This window comes from Lontra canadensis, unplaced genomic scaffold (genome assembly GCF_010015895.1).
Source record: "Lontra canadensis isolate GAN:19392208 unplaced genomic scaffold, GSC_riverotter_1.0 scaffold134, whole genome shotgun sequence".
NCBI classification, from domain to species: Eukaryota; Metazoa; Chordata; class Mammalia; order Carnivora; family Mustelidae; genus Lontra; species Lontra canadensis.
In genome coordinates this window covers 3,263,310-3,286,341 of record NW_022631128.1, presented here as the reverse complement: position 1 = coordinate 3,286,341, position 23,032 = coordinate 3,263,310, and the positions used below count along the sequence as shown (strand labels likewise).

Genomic DNA, 23,032 nt, shown 5'->3' with positions numbered 1-23,032 from the left:
AACCAGGTAAAGACACTACAAGAAAAGAAAACCACAGGCCAGTATCCCTGATGAACATGAATGCAAAAATTCCTAGGAAAATACTAGCAAAATACTGAATTCAGTAGTACACTAAAAAGATCATACATTATCCCAGAAATATATGAGTGATTCAACATAAATTGATCATTCTGATACAATACATTAACAAAAGGAAAGGGAAAAAAACACATGATCATCACAAAAGATGCAGAAAAAGCATTTGACAAAGTTCAACACCCATTCACCAAAACTTTTAACAAAATAGGAATAGAAAGGTCTTGTCTTAAGCAATAAAAGCCATGTGAAAAGCCCATAGCTAACAACATAATCAATGACAAAAACTGAAAGTCTGCTTTCTAATATCTGGTATAAAGCAAAGATGCTTACTCTCACACCTTATTTCAACATAGTACTGGGTATCCAAGCCAATGTAATTAATCAAGAAAAAGGCAAAAAAACATCCAAATTAGAAAGAAAAAAGTAAAATTGTCTCTGTTTGCAGATGACACAATCATATATATAGGAAAACGGAAAGCCTCAACAAAATTTTTATTGTTTTAATTTTAATTCCAGTGTAGTTAAAATACAGTATTATATTTCAGATGTATAATATAGTGATTCAACACCTCCATACATCACCCAGTGCTCATTGTGACAAGCAACCTCCTTAATCCCCATCACTTACTTAATGCCTTTCCTCACCCACCTCCCCTCTGGTAACCATCAATTTGTTCTCTATAGTTAAGAGCCTGTCTCTTGCTCTCTCTCTCTCTCTCTTCCTTTGCTTGTTCATTTTTTTCTAAAATTCCACATATGAGTGAAATCATATGGTATTTGTCTTTCTCTGACTGACTTATTTTGCTTAGCATTATACTCTCAAGCTCCATCCCTGTTGTTGCAAATGGCAAGATTTCATTCTTTTTTATGGATGAATAATATTCCATGTGTGTGTGTCATATACATATATACATTATTTGTGTAGGTATGTATGCATAAACACACACACACACACACACACACACACACATATCACATTTTCTTTATCCATTAATCCACTGAGGGACATTTAGGTTGTTTCCATATCTTGGCTATTGTAAATAATTCTGAAATAAATATGGGAGAACTGATATCACTTTGAGATCTCGATTTCATTTCCTTTGGATATTTACCCAGAACTGGGAATGCTGGAACATAAGATAGTTCTATTTTAAAATTTTTGAAGAATATTCATACTGTTTCCATAGTGGCTGCACCAATTTACATTCTCACCAACACTGCACAAGGGTTCCCTTTTCTCCCTATCCTTACCTGCATTTGTTATTTTCTGCCTTTTTGATAATAGCCACTCGGAGTTGAGATGGTCTATTTCTGTGGGGTTTCCTTAAATTCCAGTATAGTTAAAATACAGTGCTATATTAGTTTCAGATGTACAATATAGTGATTCAACAATTCCATATGTCACCCAGTGCTCATCATAACAAGTGCAATTCCCAATGCCCATCATGGGGATGGATAAAATAGGTAAAATATTATTGTGGTTTTGTGTGTGTGTATGTGTGTGTGTGTGTGTGTGTGTGTGTAATCTCCACATACATCTTCTTTACCCATTCTTATATCGATGGGCACTTGAAGCCGGAACAGAATTGTTAGAACTATAAATGAATTTTATAAAGTTGTAGGATATAAAATCAACATATAACAATTGGGCTTCTTTTTTTTATTTAATTTTATTTTTTCAGTGTTCCAAGATTCATTGTTTATGCACCACACCCAGTGCTCCATGCAATACCTGCCCTCCTTAATACCCACCACAAGGCTCACCCAATCCCCTGCACCCTTCCCCTCCAAAATCTTCCATTTGTTTCTCAGAGTCCACAATCTCTCATGCTTCATCTCCCCCTCCAATTTCCTCCACCTCACTTCTCCTTCTCCCAATGTCTTCCTTGTTATTCCTTATGCTTCACAAATAAGTGAAACCATACGATAATTGACTCTCTCTGCTTGACTTATTTCACTCAGCATAATCTCCTCCAGTCCCAACCATGTTGATACCAAAGTTGGGTATTCATACTTTCTGATGGAGGTATAATATTCCTTGTATATATAGACCATATCTGCCTTATCCATTTGTCTGTTGAAGGGCATCTTGCCTCTTACCACAGTTTGGCGATTGTAGCCATTGCTGCTATGAACATTGGGGTACAGATGGCCCTTCCTTTCACTACATCTGTATCTCTGGGTTAAATACCCAGTACCGCAATTGCAGGGTCATAGGGTAACTCTATTTTTAAGTATTCCAAAGTGGCTGCACCAACTTGCATTCCCACCAATAGTGTAAGAGTGTTCCTCTTTCTCCACATCCTCTCCAACACTTTTTGTTCCCTATCCTGTAAATTTTGGCCATTCTTAATGGTAAGATAGTATCTCAAAGTGGTTTTGATTTGAATTTCCCTGATGACTAATGATGATGAAGTCCTAGCAACAGCAAGCAGATAACAAAAAGAAATAAAAGGTATTCAAATTGGCAAAGAAGAAGTCAAACTCTCTCTCTTCTCAGATGACATGATACTTTATATGGAAAACCCAAAAGACTCCACCCCCCAAACTACTAGAACTAATACAATTCAGTAATGTGGCAGGATACAAAATCAATGCACAGAAATGAGTTGTTTTCTTATACACTAACAGTGAAACTATAGAAAGGGAAATTAGAGAATCAATTCCATTTATTATAGCACCAAGAACCATAAAATACCTTGGAATAAACCTGTACTTGAGGAACTACAGAACACTCATGAAATAAATTGAAAAAGACACAAAAAGATGGAAAAGCATTCCATGCTCATGGATCAGAAGAATAAACATTGTTAAAATGTCTGTGCTGCCCAAAGCAATCCATACTTTCAATGCCATCCCAATCAAAATTCTACTGGCATTTTTCAAAGTGCTGGAACAAACAATCTTAAAATTTGATTAGAACCAGAAAAGACCCCAAATCACAAAGGAAATGTTGAAAAAGAAAAACAAAAGTGGGAGCATCACATTGCCTGATTTCAAGCTTTACTACAAAGCTGTGATCACCAAGACAGCATGGTACTGGCACAAAAACAGACACATAGACCAGTGGAGCAGAGTAGAGAGCCCAGATATGGACCCTCAACTCTATGGTCAAATAATCTTTGACAAAGCAGGAAAAAATATCCACTGGAAAAAAGACAGTATCTTCAATAAATGGTGCTCGGAAAATTGGACAGCTGTGTATAGAAGAATGAAAGTCAACCATTCTCTTAAACCACACACAAAGATAAACTCAAAATGGATGAAAGACCTCAACATGAGGCAGAAATCTATCAAAATCCTAGAGAAGAACATAGGCAACAACCTCTTCGACATGGGCCATGGCAACTTCTTTCAAGACACGTCTCCAAAGGCAAAGGAAACAAAAAGCAAAAATGAACTTTGGGACTTCATCAAGATCAAAAGCTTCTGCACAGCAAAGGAAACAGTCAACAAAACAAAGAGGCAACCCACAGAATGGGAGAAGATATTCCCAAATGACACTACAGACAAAGGGCTGATATCCAAGATCTATAAAGAAGTCCTCAAACTCAGCAGTCAAAAAAGAGATAATCACATCAAGAAAAGGGCAGAAGACATGAACAGACACTTCTCCAAAGAAGACATACAAATGGCTAACAGACACATGAAAAAATGTTCATCACCCTTAGCAATCATGGAGATTCAAATCAGAACCACATTGAGATACCACCTCACACCAGTTAGAATGGCCAAAATCAACAAGGCAGTAAATAAGAGTTGGAGAGGATGTGGAGAAAGGGGAACCCTCTTACACTGTTTGTGGGAATGCAAGTTGGTGCAGCTGCTTTGGAAAACAGTGTGGAGACTTCTTAAGAAATTAAAAATAGAGCTACCCTATGACCCTGCAATTGCACTACTGGGTATTTACCCCAAAGATACTGATGTAGTGAAAAGAAGGATCATCTGTACCCCAATGTTCATAGCAGTATCAACATGGACGGGACTGGAGGAGATTATGCTGAGTGAAATAAGTCAAGCAGAGAAAACCAATTATCATATGGTTTCACTTACTTGTGGAGCATAAGGAATAACATGGAGGACATTAGAAGGAAAGGAGAAGTGGGTTGGGGAAATCAGAATGGGAGATGAAGTATGAGAGACTGTGGACTGAGAAACAAATGGAGGGTTTTAGAGGGGAGGGGGTGGGGGGATGGGTGAGTCTAGTGATGAGTATTAAAGAGGGCACGTATTGCATGGAGCAGTGGGTGTGGTGCATAAACAGTGAATCTTAGAACACTAAAAAATTAAATTAAATTAAGATGTTAAAAAAAATAAAATAAATAATAAGTCTTAAAAAAATAAAAAGGGGGAAATTCTGCTGGTTGAAACAACGTGGATGAACCTGGAGGACATTATGTTAAATTAAATAAGCTAGACACAGAAAGACAAATACTGCATGAACTCACTTATATGTGGAATCTTAAATAGTCAAATGTTTGGGTGGCTCAGTTGGTTAAGGTCTGCCTTTGGCTCAGGTCATGATCCTGGGGTCCTGGTATGGAGCCCTGCATTAGTCTCCTTGCTCCCTGGGGATTCTGCTTCTCCCTGTCTTTCTGTCCTTCTCCCCCACTTATGTTCTCTCAATCCCTCTCTCTCTCAAAGAAATAAAATCTTAAAATAATGAAATAGTCAAACTTATAGAAGCAGAGAGTAAGTGGTGGTTACCAAGTGCTAGGAGAGGAGGAAATGAGGAGTACAACAATGTGCCTATAAGTAATAATCGTTCATTGTATATTAAAATTTGCTAAGAAGGAATATCTTGAGCGTTCTTAATACACACACACACAGAAGGAAAGAAAGAGGTAACTATCTGAGGTGATGAATATATTGATTAATTTGATTTTGGGAAATTATTTCACTGTGTGTATGTGTGTGCATATATATGTATATCAGATCATCAAATTAAATTAAATATATAAAAATTTTAATTGTCAAATGCACCTCAATTTTTATAGTTCACTTTAAAAAGAAAATTAGTTTCTTTCTGGTGGATAGACTAGATGAAATCTAACATTCTTTTCAATTTGAGAAGTTTATGATTCTAAGATTTAATTAAGCAGATGAGAAAACTGAAACTCAGAAGAGTTCAGTTGCTTTGCCTGAAGTCACAGTTTATTATTGCAGAATTGAGATTTCAGATCTCCTAACTCCTAATCCATGCTCCTGGAAGAACATCTTAAATTCTGACTAATTAATTATTTTCATTCTCTCTTCTAGTCCCCACCACTTGTGATTATGTAGTAGTCTAACACACAAGTGACATTAAGCCGGACAACTAGGTTGTGTAGGGCATCATATAGATTCACGTTGGCCAAATGATTCTCTAGCTCATGCATAGTGTTTTCATGGCTAATGATTTGCTCAGAATGAACACATTTTACACTTGTTGCCCTAGCATAATTACTAATAACGTCCCCTTTCACTGTTAAAGTGTCATGATTTGGATGCTATGGTTACCTTACCAATGGCCAGCCCAGCAGGCCCTAACATTTTGTAGTTACTAAACCTTGATGTATCAAAGCTGTTGAATTTAAGTTGCAGCAAAACCAGTGATTTTGTTATGTCTAAACATAGCCTTTCATCACATAAGCCATCCCAAACAAGATTCCTTTAAGGAAATGGATCTTTAGAAGATTTTGTGCCTTATGGGATGTTTCATCTGAGACTCATGCACTTTGCAGATACTTAATGCTATTAAGTTCTCACATTTGGATAGTGCTGTAGAGTTTACAAAATGCCTAGACTAACAAGACCTTCTTTAACTAATAGAAAAATAATTACTGTATCTATCTGGGTTTTGGGATTGTGCTGAGAGGGATTCAGGAGATTGAGGAAATAGTCTTAACTGCCCTAAAACAACAAAGAGTATGGTTGGATTGATGGTCTTTGTATGAATGTATTCACCTAAATATTTTAGAGGGGATAAAAATAAAACACAAAACCCAACAACCACACACTGAAAGCCTTAAGTTAAACTGTCTTCCTTAGCATTCAGAGATCAGTGGTTTGTATACATGCCAGTTTTTCATCTGTCTTCAAAATGGATTTTTAATCTGTGTCAACTATTAGAAAAACCTGTAATGATATACTGTATTAGTTTCCTAGGATTCCCATAGCAAATTACCCTAAACTGTGTGAATTAAAACAACAGAAACTTATTCTCTCACAGTTCTGGAATCAAGAAATCCAAAATCAAGGTGTCAGCAGAACCATGCTCTCTCTGAAGCCTCTAGGGGAAGATCCTTCTTTGCCTCTTCTTAGCTTCTGGTGTTTGTGTACAATCCTTGGCTTGTTGAACATATTATTCCAATCCCTGGCTCCATAATCACATGGTTGTCGCCTCTGTGTCTACATGCTCTGTATCTTCACATGGTGTTCTTCTCTGTGTGTGTAGCTGTGTCCAAAATTTCCTCTTATTATAAGGACACCAGTCACTGGATTAGGGCTATGTGTGGTCTAATTCAGTATGACCTCTTTTTAAATTGACTCTATCTGCAAAGACCTTATTTTCAAATAAGGTCACATTCACAGGTTCTGGGGAATAGGACTTGAACATATTTGGGGGAAAAACAGTCTATCCTATGTCCACACCCACAAAACTCACAGCCTTCCTACATGCAAAACACATTAATTCTTAGCTCAAAATCTTACCTTCTAAATAATCTAAACCAAGAATAGATGAGATTTTTTGTATGACCCATCTTGGGTAAAAGCTTCTCTCTATTCATGGACTTATAAAACCTAGAAAACAAGTTTTGTGCCTGCAAAATACAATGTTGTGACAGGCATAGTATAGACATTCCCCTTCTGAAAGAGAAGAAATGGAAGGAATACAAGGGTATTCCCAGGGTTGCTGAACTAAAGCAAACTGACAACCCCATAGAGCAAATTCTATTAGGTTTCCAGACCTCAGAATAATTCTCTGGTGGCTTGATATTCTTTCCTCTGGCCCTATTCTCTCAAGTTCACAGGGTTGGGAGCCCCCAACTCTAACCAAGGAAGTGGATCCAGGAATACAGTGGCCTCACCTCCAGGCCACCACTCTCTGGTTTCTGAACCACCCTCAGCATCCCTGCTGACCTCTGAGACCCCTTAGAGTCATTCTTCCATTTTGTTGAAGAATTATTCCATTTTGTTGAAGAATAATACATGTTCACAGCCAGGTAATTTTATCAGCTTGTTTTCTGCCTGTAGAATCCTCAAAATCTGACAGTCTTCATTTGGTCCCATGTCTGACCCTTTAGTCCAAGTTGGCAATTTTCTGCTGAGATAGTTTATTGGATCTGTGTGTCACACATCTAATCCCTCCAGCAAAATTTATCTAGCCACACTCTTAGGCTCTCTCCAGAGCACATTTTCTCATGTTTTGAAATATATATAGGCTAATAATTTTTCCAAATCTTCAAATTCTGGTGACTTTTTGCTTAATAGTTCTGGAATGGACTGAAACTTGCACATTCTAGGAGAGAACACTTGTCACTCTGTAATGAAATGATCTGCTTAAGAAGTTTTCTCCTCCACTAGACTATGAGCTCCCTAGAGGCAAGAACTTTGGATCATTTATCTCTACATCTCCAGTATCTAGCTTCATCAGTGACACAAAGTTGGCTCTTAGTAACTATTGGAAGAGGGAAGGAGGTTGGAAGGAAAGAAGGAACATATTTGTAGAGTTATAATTTAGTGATTTGGGAAATAGAAAGGTGCTGGGAGCTCCAACTGCCAAAGCCAAGACTATGTTAACTTCCTCAGGACTCTTCACCATCTACTCTGATTTTCTTGGGGCTTTGTCAGGGTCTAAGCATGAAAGAAACATTGCAGTCAGAAAGTGATCCCAGATCAGGTGAGCTTTCAGCTCATCAAAGTAGCTTTTCTTTCTGGAAGCTTCCTGGTCAATCCAGCTGCAGTTTAGCACATAGCTAGCATGCCAGAAGGGGTAAGGATGGAAAAGAGAGTGCCATATGTAGGCTAAAGTTTAGATGGCTAATTCCTGTAAATTGATCAAGGCTGAATACTTAATGTGCTAGAACCCTCAACAGCTCTCTTTCTCTCTCTCTAATGGACCACTATTGGCTGGCATCAGGGAGAATATATAGTTCTTTCTAAAGTCTTGTTGTGCCTTTATGCACCCTACCCATTATATTTTATAAATATAACCCATTACTTATTGCCAAGAATAAAAAGCTAAATGTGTACACCTATGTCTACACTTGAGAGGAAAGCAGAAAGGAAAAAAAATCAGACATTCACAGGAATTAGAGAAAAATTGAAATAGTCCCATGGAATGCACACACAGAACAAACTTGGGTGCTTTTGGTGCCCACCACTTCCTTTCTCCTTTCAACCCCAAACTGCTTTCCCCACAGTCATGAAAAGTTAGGCTGTGATAAACAAAAGCAACATTTACAGGCAGGTTAACAGTAAATGTCAAATTCATGAATTCATGAAATAGGGCGCCAAACAGGATATCATTTCATGAAGGCAAGGACTTTGTCTTTTTCATATATAGCTCCAATCCCTTGAAAGGTGCTAAGCACATAGTAGTTACTCAGTAAATATTTGTTTAATGAATTTTGAATGAATTAAATTTATTAACCAGGAAACTGCTATAGGTAGTCATAGTATAGCATTCAGGAAAAAATAAATTTTTCAACAAGAAGCCCCTGAGATGAAACTGTTGTGCAGGTAATGCACTACTCTGCTTACCTGGCAGCAGTAAGTCCAGGAAAGGGAATGTATATCTCCAGGAGATAGTTAAAGCATTCCTTAGCACAAAGTCAGAGATTTCCTGCCTCCTCCCTTTCTTTCCTGGCCAGATGACTTGGATTATCACTCTATTTCCAACTGACCACCTCCTTTAGCTGACTACTAAAAGAGAACCAAGGCCAAGGCTAGCCGAACTAATTTTGCTTAGACTAAATCAATACAGTGGTTTGGCCAAGCAGTACAGAGATCATTGTTCCTGTCTTCCACTCCAGTGACAAGATCTACCTTCCTGTTCTTTCTCCCTTTCCAAAACCACTGGAAAAAAATAGAGGTGGGAGATTTATTAGATATTGGCTCCAATATTTAGTCTTCCTCTTCACATGCTCTGACACTTAACTGGCCATTTTAGACTTAGAAGCAAATTTTCTGTCCTTCCCTAATATGTCTCTATAATTAACTCTCTATTCTCTCTTCTCTTTGATTTATTTTAGATACCTGCAGCAGAAAACAACCCTTTTCTTACTGGAATGCACTATTGGTACTCCAGTCACAGCTCCCGGACCCAGCACTGCAATGTCTGTCGGGAGAGCATTCCTGCCTTATCTAGAAATGTTATCATCTGTGAAGGTACCTCTCTGATTACTTTGGGAAATGAAGCCCAGTGGGTGGAGATAGGGGTGAAGGGGCTCATGTGGCTTTAGTGTCATTGATTCATACTAGGTCATTGACTCTAATGTAAGGTTAATTCTAATACTTAACAGACTGAAGAAGAGAGATGGGAAGAAGCTGGCATGAGAGGAAATTCTCATGAATTAATGGAGGGTTGGGTCTGAGAGAATTGGACAACATGGTTACAATAGTTGGGATAACAGAAATCACCTCATTCTTGCCATCAGTTTCCATTCAAGTCATATAGTAGGTAATTTAGCCAGTAAGAATAAAAAGGAACTAGATAATAGGAGAAATAGGCCTTTGGAGGTGGGTCAGGACTATTTAGATGCATCTAAGTTCTAACTTTCAGAGAAGCTTAGGGAAGGGCCTTATAATCTTGATTGTCACCAGATTCACATCCACCTTCTTTCTTCCTTTTTTCATAGTGTGCAAAGTAAAGTCTCACAAATTATGTGCTTTGAGAGCAAGCAAAGACTGCAAATGGAATACTTTGTCTATCACTGATGACCTCTTCATGCCTGCTGATGAAGTAGTGAGTACCAGCCTACAGCCAATCTTTCCCATCTCACCTTTAGCCAGGATACCCAGGGGAAGGAAGACTTCTTCCTGTCTCCATGCAACCCAAGTAGACTTCCTCCCTAGGCTTACAATCCAACCAATCTAGAAGAATGAAAGCCCTCTACTTCCAGCTGTCATCACTTGCTAGCATTGGAGTGAGGAGGGCAGGACCATGAATAACATTGTTGAGGTTACTTAATGTCCTCAATGGGGTAGTATAGTTACTCCAGTTGGCCCTTTCTCTCCTTATATCTCTAACTTTTACCTCTTATCTTTTTTTTTTAACTTTCAGAAGACTATGCCTCATCAGTGGGTAGAAGGAAACATATCTGTCAGTTCTCAGTGTGCAGTATGTCATGAGAACTGTGGCAGTTACCAAAGACTTCAAGATTTCCGATGTCTCTGGTGTAATTCTACGGTAAGTCTTCTCATCTCCTTGATACTTAGAGAACTTGACTTCTAGAGAAGGGGTGGAGTTAAGCTATGTGCCTACACATAGATAGAAATCTCAGAGACCCTTACCCCAAAATAGATTATGCAGCTTACATAGTATAGAGCTCAGTATCTTGGCTTTCCAGATATGGTTATGGACTCTTGGAGAGAAACACTTCACTCTCATCTTTAATGGTTCTTAATTGGTGAGGTCTACTAGCAAATGGGAAAAGCTGAACTATGTTATGACAGTACAGGAAATTTAAAAAAATATGTTGAGTCTATCCTTAAGAAACCTTCTCCCATCCTTATTCACTATTTCCTGGGGACTTATAATCTTTGTTAATTAATAATTGTTGATAATATTAACATATTACTCTTGCCACAATGTATTGAGTGTTTGTGTACATGGTCTCATTTAATCCTTATAACAATGCTAAACTAGGCCTCATTGTCCCCATTTACAGCTGAGAAAAGTGAGGTTCAGAAAAATGAAGTCATTTGCTCAAGGTCATGCAGCCAGGAAGCAAAGAGTCTTGATTCATACATAATTCTGAAAAAATCATATTCTTAACTACAATACTACCATGCTTCTAAACCAGTAGTTCTTAACTGAGGGTGATTTTGCTCAACCCACAGGAAACATTTGACAATATCTGGAGACATTTTTGATTGCTACAACTTGGGGAGAGAGGGTGTGCTATGGTCTTGTAGTAAGTAGAGTTCTGGGATTCTACTAAACCTCCTATAAAGCACAAGAGAGTGCAAAACAACTATCTAGTCCAAAATATCAATAGTATCAATGTCAAGAAACTCTGATTTAGACTTTAGCTTTTAGATGCTCCCATCAAAATAGTGCTCAAACTATTCTGGACAAGAAAAAACTGAAGTATGAGCTTCTTTTTAGAAGACTCTGCGTCCCTCTACCTTGCTCCAGTTCATTAGTTTCTCCTGAAAAGGAGCTTGTGCCATCATCAGGCATTCAAATTCTTGCAGCTGTCCCCAAGGAACACCTCTAGATCACATGGATCTAGTGGTCAGTGAGTGTATGTCCCAAGAACTGTAACCAATGGAGAAAGAGTTCTTACCTAGCTACTATGCACAGGGTTCAGAAAGGGGTAACAATCTGAGGAATCCAGTGTTACTGTAGAAGAGAACATTTAGCATATCTTCATAATTATGGCCTTCACAATTAGGGCAAGCTTCTAATTAAAAACACATCTAAATGTCCACTGTCATACTTTTTAGAGACCTAGGATAGAAACCATCTTTGTGCTCTCCCTCTGCCACACTCCAAAGTGCCAGTATCTCCAAGAGGGGAAATTTTACATGCATCTGGTATGCCTGGGGTTTTTTGTTTGTTTGTTTGTTTGTTTGTCTGTTTGAAGCTGCTGCCCAGGTGGTCCCCCTTTATTGCCTAGCTCTGCTAGCCAGCAGGGCTTTCATTCCCGGGTCCTATGGGACTATAACAAATGGAGAGAGGGTTCCTGGCCAACTACCATAAACAGGGAACACAAAACAGCAGGCTGAAAAGAGGCCTATTTGTTTGTCCAGGAGTTTCACCCTGAAGAGCAAGCTTCTGGTTCAACACACATCTAGGAGCCTACTAAGATGTTCTCTGAGAATGAAAGCCAGTGGGTGTCATTTGCACTCTCCCTCTGACTTGCTCCATGTTGCCAGTACCACCCAAAAAGGAGCTTGCACACTTCACTAGCACACCAATATTTGCAACTGCCATACAGGGAACAAGTCTAAGTCTCCCAGCTCTGGTGGCCACTGGGACATATATCTGCAGTCCCACAGGACTATATGTATTTGCATAATTCAAAAGCTGTTTAAGGATCTGGCTTTTAATCACCTGAATTAGGTGCTGATTGATATCCTCCCCTTTGGGACACTGACATGTTTTGGCACACCCTCAATTACTGGGAGTCACTAGAAATAAAATAGCCTCTTCAGACAATCACAAAAATTTGAGAGAAAACCAAGAGTTAAGGCAGGAGTGAATAATAAGGTCCAGCCCCTACACAAGGCCACACCCTCTAGGCTGAGAGAGGTAGCTATTTAATTGATAGAAATCAATGCAGACTACTGGGTATTTACCCCAAAGATAAAGATGTAGTGAAAAGAAGGGCCATCTGTACCCCAATGTTTATAGCAGCAATGGCCACGGTCGCCAAACTGTGGAAAGAACCAAGATGCCCTTCAATGGACGAATGTGTAAGGAAGATGTGGTCCATATACACTATGGAGTATTATGCCTCCATCAGAAAGGATGAATACTCAACTTTTGTAGCAACATGGATGGGACTGGAAGAGATTATGCTGAGTGAAATAAGTCAAGCAGAAAGAGTCAAGTATCATATGGTTTCACTTATTTGTGGAGCATAACAAATAACATGGAGGACATAGGGAGATGGAGAGGAGAAGGGAGTTGAGGGAAATTGGAAGGGGAGGTGAACCATGAGAGACTATGGACTCTGAAAAACAATCTGAGTGTTTTGAAGGGGCGGGGGGTGGGAGCTTGGGAGAGCCAGGTGGTGGGTATTAAGGAGGGCATGTATTGCATGGAGCACTGTGTGTGGTGCAAAAACAATGAATTCTGTTACGCTGAAAAGAAATTATGTATATATATTATATATATATATATATATAATATATATATATATAATATATATATAAAATCTTTTTTAAAAAAAGAAGAAGAAGGCCTTTCCCAACCGAAGATAATAAAAATATTCAAGCATAAAAAACCAAAAACAAAAACAAAAAACACAAGATAACGCCTCAGAAAAAAGTACTTAATGAAATATAGAAGGGTTATTTACCTGATAAAGTTCAAAATAGGGGTACTTGGGTGGTTAAGTCAGTTAAGCCTCTGCTGTCAGCTCAGGTCTTGATCCCATGGTCCTGGAATTGAGGCCCATGTTTTGCTCCCTGCTCAGTGGGGAGTCTGTTTCTTCCTCTGCCCTCCCTATGTTCATGTTGTGCTCTCTCTCTCTTTCAAATAAATAAACAAAATCTTTTTTAAAAAGTTCAACATAATGGCCATAAACATACTCACCAAGCTCAGGAGAAGGATGGATGAACACAGTGAGAACTTCAATGAAGAGATAGAAAATATAAAAATGGAGAAGAAACAAATAAATGGAAAAATATTTTGTGCTCATGAAATGGAAAAATTAATATTGTTAAAATGTCCATACTGCCCAACCCATAAATCTATAGATTTATAGATTTAATGCTATCTCCATCAAAATTTCAATGGCATTTTTCACAGAACAAGAACAAGTAATCCCAAAATTTGTACGGAACCATAAAAGACCCCCAAATAGCCAAAGCATCTTCAGAAAGGTAAAAGAAGTGAGAGACATCATGCTCCGTGATTTCAAACTATATTACAAATCTTATAGTAATCAAAACAGTATGTTACTGGCAGAAAAACAGACTCATAGGTCAATGGAATAGAATATAGAACCCAGAAATAAACCTATTCATATAGGGTCAATTAATTTATGAAAAAGCCAAGAATATACAATGGGGAAAAGACAGTCTCTTCAATAAACAGTGTTGGGAAAACTGGATGACCACATGTGAAATAATGAAACCAGACCACTATTTTACACCACTCACAAAAAATTAACTCGAAATAGATTGCTGACTTGAACATAAGACCTAAAACCATAAAACTCCTAGAAGATAACATGAGCAGTACGATATTTGGTATTTGTCTTGGCTATGATATTTTTGTATTTGATACCATAAACAAAGGAAACAAAAGGTAAAATAAATATGTGACTACACTTCTGGGTACTTATCCAAAGAAAATGAAAACACTAATTTGAAAAAAATCTATGCACCAATTTATGTGTGCATATCTAATAATAAAATTTTACCTAGTTAAAAAAAATCTATGCACCAAATTGCACCACCGTGTTATTTACAATAGTCAAGATATGGAAACAACTGAAGTATCCATGGACAGATGAATGGATAAGAAAATGTGATGTATATAATAATGGAATATTATTCAGCAATAAAAAAATAAAATCTTGCCATTTGCAACAACATGAGTGGACCTGGAGGGCATTTTGCTAAGTGAAGTAAGTCAGAAAGACAAATACCATATGATCTCACTTATATGTGGAACCTTAAAAAAAAATAAACAAACACCAAACTCATAGATATAGAGAACAGATTGGTAGTTGCCAAAGTGAGGATTGGATGAAATGCATAAGAGGGGGATTATTTTTTTAGCCACTGTATAGTACAGCATTACTTTTTGATGTAGTGTTCAATGATTCATTAGTTGCATAATAACGCCCAGTGCTCATCACAACACATTCCTTCCTTAATACTCATCACACCCCATCCCCTACACCCCTTCCCCTCAGAAACCCTCAGTTTGTTTCCCAGAGTCCATAGTCTCTCATGGTTTGTCTCCCTCTCTGATTTCTCTCCCTTCAGATTTCTCTCCCTTCCCCTATGGTCTTTCCTGCTATTGCTTATGTTCCATATATGGGTGAAACCATATGATAATTATCTTTCTCTGCTTGACTTATTTCACTTAGCATAATCCCCCCAGTTCCATCCATGTCAATGCAAATGGTGGGTATTCATCCTTTCTGATGACTGAATAATATTCTATTGTATATATGTACCATATCTTTTTATCTATTCATCTGTTGAAGGGCATCTCGGCTCCTTCTGCAGTTTGGCTATTGTGGACATTACTTCTGTGAACATTGGGGTGCAGTGCCCTTTGTTTTCACTACATCTGTATCTTTGGGGTAAATACCTAGTAGTGCAATTGCTGGGTTGTAGGGTAGCTCTATTCTTAACATCTAGAGGAAGCTCCATTCTGTTTTCCAGAGTGGCTGCACCAGCTTGCATTCCCACCAACAGTGTAAGAAGATTCCCCTTTTTCCACATCCTGGCCAACACTTGCCATTTCCTGTTTTGTTAATTTTTGCCATTCTAACTGGAGAAAGGTGGTATCTCATTGTGGTTTCGGTTTGTGTTTCCCTGATGGCTAGTGAAGTTGAGTGTTTTTCATGTGTCTGTTAGCCATTTGTATGTCTTCTTTGGAGAAGTGTCTATTCATGTCTTCTGCCCATTTTTTGTCGTGATTATCTGTTTTGTGTGTGTTGAGTTTGAGTAGTTCTTTGCAGATCTCGGATATCAGCCCTTTATCTGTAGTGCATTTGCAAATATCTTCTCATTCTGTGGATTATCTCTTAGTTTTGTTGACTATTTCCTTTGCTGTTCAGAAGTTTTTTGTCTTGATGAAGTCCTGTAAGTTCATTTTTGCTTTTGTTTCCCTTGCCTTTGGAGACATGTCTAGAAAGAAGTTGCCATGGTTGATGTTGAAGAGGTTACTGCCTATGTTCTCCTCTAGGATTGTGATAGATTCCTGTCTTGTGTTGAGGTCCCTCATGCATTTTGAGTTTATCTTTGTGTATGGTGTAAGAGAATGGTCAAGTTTCATTCTTGTGTATGTAGCTGTCCAATTTTCCCAGCCCCACTTATTGAAGAAACTGTCCTTTTTCCATTGGGTATTTTTTCCTGCTTTGTCAAAGATTAGTTGACCATAGAGTTGAGGGTCCATTTCTGGAGTCTCTATTCTGTTCCATTGTTCTATGTGTCTGTTCTTGTGCCAGTACCATGCTGTCTTGGTGATCACAGCTTTGTAACATAGCTTAAAGTCAAACCATGTGATGCCCCCAGCTTTGTTTTCCTTTTTCAACATTTCCTTGGTGACTCAGAATCTTTCCTGGTTCCATACAAATTTTGTAATTGTTTGTTCCAGCTCCTTGAAAAATGCCAATGTATTTTAATGGGAATGGCATTAAAAGTGTAGATTGCTCTGGGCAAGATAGACATTTTAACAATGTTTGTTCTTCCAATGCATGAGCCTGGAATGTTTTTCATCTTTTTGTATCTTCAATTTCTTTCATAAGTGTTCTGTAGTTTCTAGAGTATAGATTCTTTACCTCTTTGGTTGGATTTATCTCAAAGTATCTTATAGTTTTTGATGCTGTTGTAAATGGAATTGATTCCCTAATTTCTCTTTCTACAGTTACATTGTTAGTGTATAGGAGAGAAACTGATATCTATGGACTGATTTTATGTCCTGCCACATTGCTGAATTGCTTTATGAGATCTAATAATTTAAAGGTGGAGTCTGTTGGGTTTTCCACATAAAGTATGTCATTTGCAAAGAAAGAGTTTGACTTCTTTGCCAGTTTAGATGATTTTATTTATTTTTGTTATCCGATTGCTGATGCTAAGACTTCTAGCACTATATTGAACAATAGTGGTGAGAGTGGGCATCTCTGTCATGTTCCTGACCTTAAGGAAAAGCTAAGAGCTTTTCCCCATTGAGAATGATATTCACTGTGGGCTTTTCATAGATGTTTTTTATGATATTGAGGAGTGTTCCCTCTATCCCTATACCCTGAAAAGTTTTAATCAGGAACAGATGTTGGACTTTGTCAACTACTTTTTCTGCATCATATGAGAGGATCATGTGATTCTTGTATTTTCTTTTATTAATGTGCTCTCTCACACTGATTGATTTGCAAATGTTGAACCACCCTTGCATATTAGGAATAAATCCCACTTGGTTGTGGTGAATAATCCTTTTAATGTACTGTTGGATCTTATTGGATCTAATGTACATTGGATCCTGTTGAGAATTTTGGCATCCACGTTCTTCAAGGTTACTGGTCTGTAATTCTCCTTTTTGATGGGGTCTTTGCCTGATTTGTGGGTCAAGGTAATGCCTGCCTCATAGAATGAGTTTGGGAATTTTTCTTCTGTTTCTATTTTTTGAAACAGCTTCTGCAGGATAGGTATTACTTCTTTAAATATTTGGTAGAATTCTGATGGGAAGCAGGGAATGTGGCCCTGAACTTATGTTTATTGAAAGGTTTTTGATTACTATTTCAACTTTATTACTGGCTATTGGTCTATTCAGATTGCCTATTTCTTCCTGTTCCAGTTTTGGTAGTTTACAAGTTTCTAGGAAGGCGTGCATTTTTTTCAGGCTGCTTAATTTGTTGGCATATAGTTGCTGGTATTAATTTCTAAGAATTGCTTCTATTTCCCTGGGGTTAGTCATGATCTCTCACCTTTTATTCATGATTTTGTTAATTGGGGTCCTTTCTTTTTTGTTTTGGACAAGTCTGGCCAGTGGTTTATCAATCTTATTAATTCTTTCAAAGAATGAGCTTCTAGTTTTGTTAATCTGTTCTACTGTTTTTCTGGTTTCTATTTCATTGATCTCTGCTCTAATTATTATTTCTCTTCTCCTTCTTGGTTTAGGTTTTATTTACTGTCCTTTCTCCAGCTCCTTTATGTATAAGGTTAGCTTGTGCATTTGGGATTTTTCTAATTTTCTGAGAGAGACTTGGATGGCTATGTATTTCCCCTTTAGGACCCCCTTTGTAGTATCTCATAGATTTTGGACTGAAGTATTTTCATTCTCATCAGTTTCCATGAATTTTTCAAGTTCTTCTTGAATTTCCTGGTTGACCCAATCATTCTTTAGCAGGATGCTCTTTCACTTCCAAGTGTTTGATTCCTTTCCATTTTTTTTCTTGTAATTGAGTTTTAGTTTTAAGGCAGTGTGCTCTGATAACATGAAGGAAATAATCTCAATCTTTTGGTATTGGCTGAGACCAATACCAAATACTGTGACCACATACTGTGACCCAGTATGTGATCTATTCTGGAGAAAGTTCTATGTGCATTCAAGAAGAATGGGTATTCTGTTGTTTTCAGTTGGAATGTTCTGTATATATCTATGAGGTCCATCTGGTCCAACATATCATTCAAAGCTCTTGTTTCTTTGTTGATCTTCTGCTTAGATGATCTGCCCAATGCTGAGAGTAGAGTATTAAAATCTCTTACTATTCATGTATTACTGTTGATATGATTCTTTATTTTTGTTAACTGCTGGCTTATGTAGTTTGCTGCTCCCAGGTTAAGGGTATAGATATTTAAAATTGTTAGATTTTCTTGTTGGATAGACTTTTAAGTATGATATAGTGTCCCTCTGCATCTCTTAATACAGTCTTTACTTTAAATTCTAATTTGTCTGATATGAGAATTGCTACCCCAGCTTTCTTTTGAGGTCCATTGGCATGAAAAATGGTTCTCCATCTCCTCACTTTCAGCCTGGGGGTATCTTTAGGTTCAAAATGTGTCTCTTATAGACAGCTTGTGGCTGGGTCCTGTCTTTGTATCCAATCTGCAACTCTGTGCCATTTCATAGGAACATTTAGGCCATTCACATTGAGAGTAACTACTGAAATATATGTATTTATTGCCATCCTATTGTCTGTACAATCCCTGTTTCTATGGATTGTCTCTGTAAATTTCTGGTCTATATTACTCTTGAGGTGTTTCTTCTTTTATAGAATCCCCCTTAATATTTTTTTGCAGGGCTGGTTTGGTGTTCGCATATTCTTTTAATTTCTGCCAGTCCTGGAAGCTCTTTTTCTATGTCTGTTCTGAATGACAGCTTTTCTGGATAAAATATTCTTGGTTGCATGTTCTCATTTAGTACCCTGATTATGTTGTGCTAGCCCTTTCTGGCTTGCCAGGTCTCTGTGGACAGCTCTGATGTTATTCTGATGTTCCTCCCTCCGTAAGTAAGAAATCTTTTCCCCCTGGTAGCTCTCAAGATAGCTTCATTGGTTCTAAGATTTGCAAGTTTTACTATCGTATGCTGGGATGTTGGTCTGTTCTCCTTGATCTAGGGAGGGTTCTTCTCTGCCTCTAGGACACAAATACTTATTTCCTTCCCTGGATTAGGGAAGTTGTCAGCTGTGGTTTGCTGAAATATACCTTCTAGTCCTCTCTCTCCACTCCCTCAAGGATCCCAATAATTCTGACATTGGAACATTTCATGGCATCATTAATCTCTCTAAATCTGTTCTCATGGGTTTTTAGCTGTTTATCCCATACCTTCTTGGCTGCCTTCCTTTCTATCAATTTATCATCTAAATGACTAATTCATTCTTCTGCCTCCTTTACCCTAGCTGTTAGAGTATCCAGTTTAAACTGCATCTCATTCATAGCATTTTAGGTTTGGCCTGATTAGCTCTCATTTCTGCCTATATTGTCTCTCATAGTTTTCTCAAACCTGGCTATTGACTTCATAATTGCTACCTTGAAATCTCTCTGACATCTTACTTATATCCAGATACATTAGGTCTGCAGGAGAGACCACTCTCTCTGGTTATTTTATTTGTTGGGAGTTCCTCCTTTTATTCATTCTGTTGAGGGGTGTTGAGGGGATGTACAGAGTTCAAAATATCGACCACAACCCAGCAAAGATGCACCTTAGGAAGATCCAGAGCCATCAGAAACCACCACAGAAAAAGCAAAGCCAAAATGAAACTCAAGAATAAAATTTATAAAATTAAAGAAGAATTTAAAATTAAAAATTGAAAGAAAGGGAAGTAAAAACAAGGGGGTGAAGTGTGATGGGGGCTATAATCTCTCCATGTGGGCAAGGTAGGGTATCTCCATTCTTCTTAGGTGTATTTTGCTCTGTTTGTAGAGGACACAAATTCCCAGAGTTACAGGGAAAATAAAACTGGTAGAAAAAAGGTCTACATTGAAGCATTTATCTATATAAAAATATACCTGTGAAAAAATACAAGTTAAAAACCTACTATGAAATATGTTATATTAAACATCTAGTTGAAATGAGAAAAAGGTAAAAAGAAAAAACATAAAAGAAAGAATAAAAAGAAAAAAGGTTGTATCTGAAAAATACCCAAGCCATGAGGCAATGCTTAGAGCTCAATATATTATTTTGCCCTGGCATTAGAGTTTTATAGCTTTATGGGGGCCATAGGGTTGTTGTCCTCTTGTTCTTCCAGCCTGTCTTCTGGGGGAGGAGCCTGCCATGCTGTTTCTCAGGCAACACTGTCTGGGCTCTGTGGAAACTGTTTTTTTGAGCTTTTGTTCTCTGGAGACTTTCTGTGCCTTTTCTGAGGGTCAGAACAAAATGGCTGCACACAGACCTCTGTCCCAAATCACAGTCTGCTCTTTCTGAACCCTCCAGAACACAGTCTCCATTTCTGTAAGGTCCACTAAAAACTGCAGCTTCCTGCATATACTGTGTGCCCACAGCAACCTTGTTAGCAGTCTACCAAGGGGCCCTGCTTTTTTCTGCCTTTTGTGCTTCTAAAACCTCGAGCAATCCTGGGTTCATGCACATTCCCCTGCAGCTCCTGGATCCTGTTTGAGCACTGTTATAAAGCCCTTCCTGGTTGCTACCAGTCTACAAGTTATCACCCAGTCCCCCAGCACAGGGCACTATTGTGCTCCAGTGTTTTGTCACTTCCCAGGGGCCAGCTTATGGTGGCTCCCTCCCCCTTCTACTTCTCTTCTGATAACTGTTCACAGATTCATGAGTTCTCCCTTCCTACCTTGGGACAGATGGTGTTTTGCTGCTTGTAGGGACCCAGATGCATATTCTTATATCTCAGCTTGATTTTGTGGATATTCAGAATGGTTTGGTTGATATCCAGCTAAATTCAGGGGACCTGTTAAAAGAGTCCCCTATTCATCCACAATCTTGCCTAAAGTGGGGTTTATTCTGAAATAAATCAGTCATGGGATGTAATGTACAATATCATGACTATAGTTAATAATACTACATTACATATTGGGAAGTTGATAAGAAAGTAGATCTTAAAAGTTCTCATCACAAGAAAAAGATTCTGTAATTATATACAGTGACAGATGTTAGCTAGACTTATTGTGATGATCATATCACCATTGTATTTAAATATCAGATTATTATGCCATACACCTGGAACAAATATAAAGTTATATGTTGACTATACCTCAATAACAAAAGAAAGAAAATAGCAAATAGAAGTCAGAAAACTGAAGAATATAATAACTGAACTACAAAATACACTAGAGGGATTCAACCTAGACTAGATGAAGCAGAAGGAAAGATCAGTGAATTCAAAGACAGGGCTGTGGAACTCAATCAGAACAGCAAAAAGAAAAAAAAACGAGAATGAAAAAATGTGAAGATAGCTGAAGGGACTATGAGACAACATCAAGTGAACCACCATTCTCATTATAGGGTCCCAGAAGGAGAAAATAGAGAGAGAGAAGGGACAGAAAACTTATTTGAAGTAATAATGGCTGAAAACTTTCTTAACCTGGAGAAGGAAACAGACATACAGATACAGGAAGCACAGAGAGTTGCAAATAAGATGAACCAAAGAGACCCACAAAAAGACACATTATAATTAAAATATTAAAAGTTAAAGACAAGAAGAGAATGTTAAAAGCAAGAAGAGAGAAACAACTTTTTATGTACAAGGCAACTCCCATAAGACTACATCAGATTTTTCAGCATAAAATTTGCAGGCCATAAATGAGTGGAACAATATATTCAAAATGGTGAAAGAAAAAAATTCCAAACAATACTCTACACAGCAATATCAATCATAATTGAAGGAGAGATAGAGTTTTTCAAACAAAAGCTAAACAAGCTCATTATCACTATACTGGTCTTATAAGAAATGTTAAAGAGGGGACACCTGGGTGGCTCAGTCAGTTAAGTGACTGACTCTTTTTTTTTATTATTATTCTTAATTTCAGAAGTAGAATTTAGTGATTCATCCACTGTGTATAACAGCCAGTGCTCATTACATCAAGTGCCTTCCTTAATGTCCATCATCCAATTACCTGTTCCCCCCACCCACCTCCCCTCTGGCAACCCTCAGTTTGTTTCCTAGAGTTAAGGGTCTCTTATGGTTTGCCTCCCTCTCTGTTTTCATCTTTTTTAAAATTTTTTCCTTCCTTTCCCCTATGTTCATCTGTTTTGTTTCTTAAATTCCATATATGAGTAAAATCCTATGGTATTTGTCTCTCTCTGACTGACTAATTTTGTTAGCATAATACCCTCTAGTTCCATCCATGTCATTTCAAGTGACAAGATTTCATTATTTTTGATGGCTGAGTAATATTCCATTGCATGTGTCCATACATACACACACACACACACACACACACACACCCCCATCTTTATCAGGAACATCTGGGCTCTTTCAATATATTGGCTATTGTGGAGTATTTGACTCTTGATTTCAGCTCAGGTCATGATCTCAAGGTCATGAGATCAAGCCCCATTTTGGACTCTGTGCTGCTTGTGGAGCCTGCTTGAGATTTTCTCTCTCCCGCTCCCTCTGCCCCTCCCCACTGAAAAAAAAAAAGAGAAGAAGTGCAAAAGGGACTTCCTTAAGCTGAAATTAAATGGCACTAATTAGTAAAATGAAAGCATATGAAAAATATAAGTCTCACTGGTAAGGGTAAATTCAGAATAATCTAACAGTGTGAAAGTGGTGAATTAATCACTTATAAAGCTATTATGAAGGTTAAAAGACAGAAGTAGTAAAAGCAACTATAACTATAATTTGATAAGTGATACATGGCATAAAAAGATGTAAGTATGATATCAAAAACATAAAACATGTGGGGGAGTAAAATATAGACCTTTATAAGC

General features: G+C 37.8%; 1 protein-coding gene across 1 annotated transcript in view; it reads left to right on the top strand.

Moving 5' to 3' along the window:
* DGKK (diacylglycerol kinase kappa) overlaps positions 1–23,032 on the top strand; it is a 152,182-nt gene that overhangs the window by 61,668 nt on the left and 67,482 nt on the right. Inside the window, exons 5-7 of the mRNA XM_032842987.1 lie at positions 9,315–9,450; positions 9,921–10,027; positions 10,349–10,471. Coding sequence (XP_032698878.1) covers positions 9,315–9,450; positions 9,921–10,027; positions 10,349–10,471 — 366 coding nt within the window. The remainder of the gene's footprint in view (positions 1–9,314; positions 9,451–9,920; positions 10,028–10,348; positions 10,472–23,032) is intronic.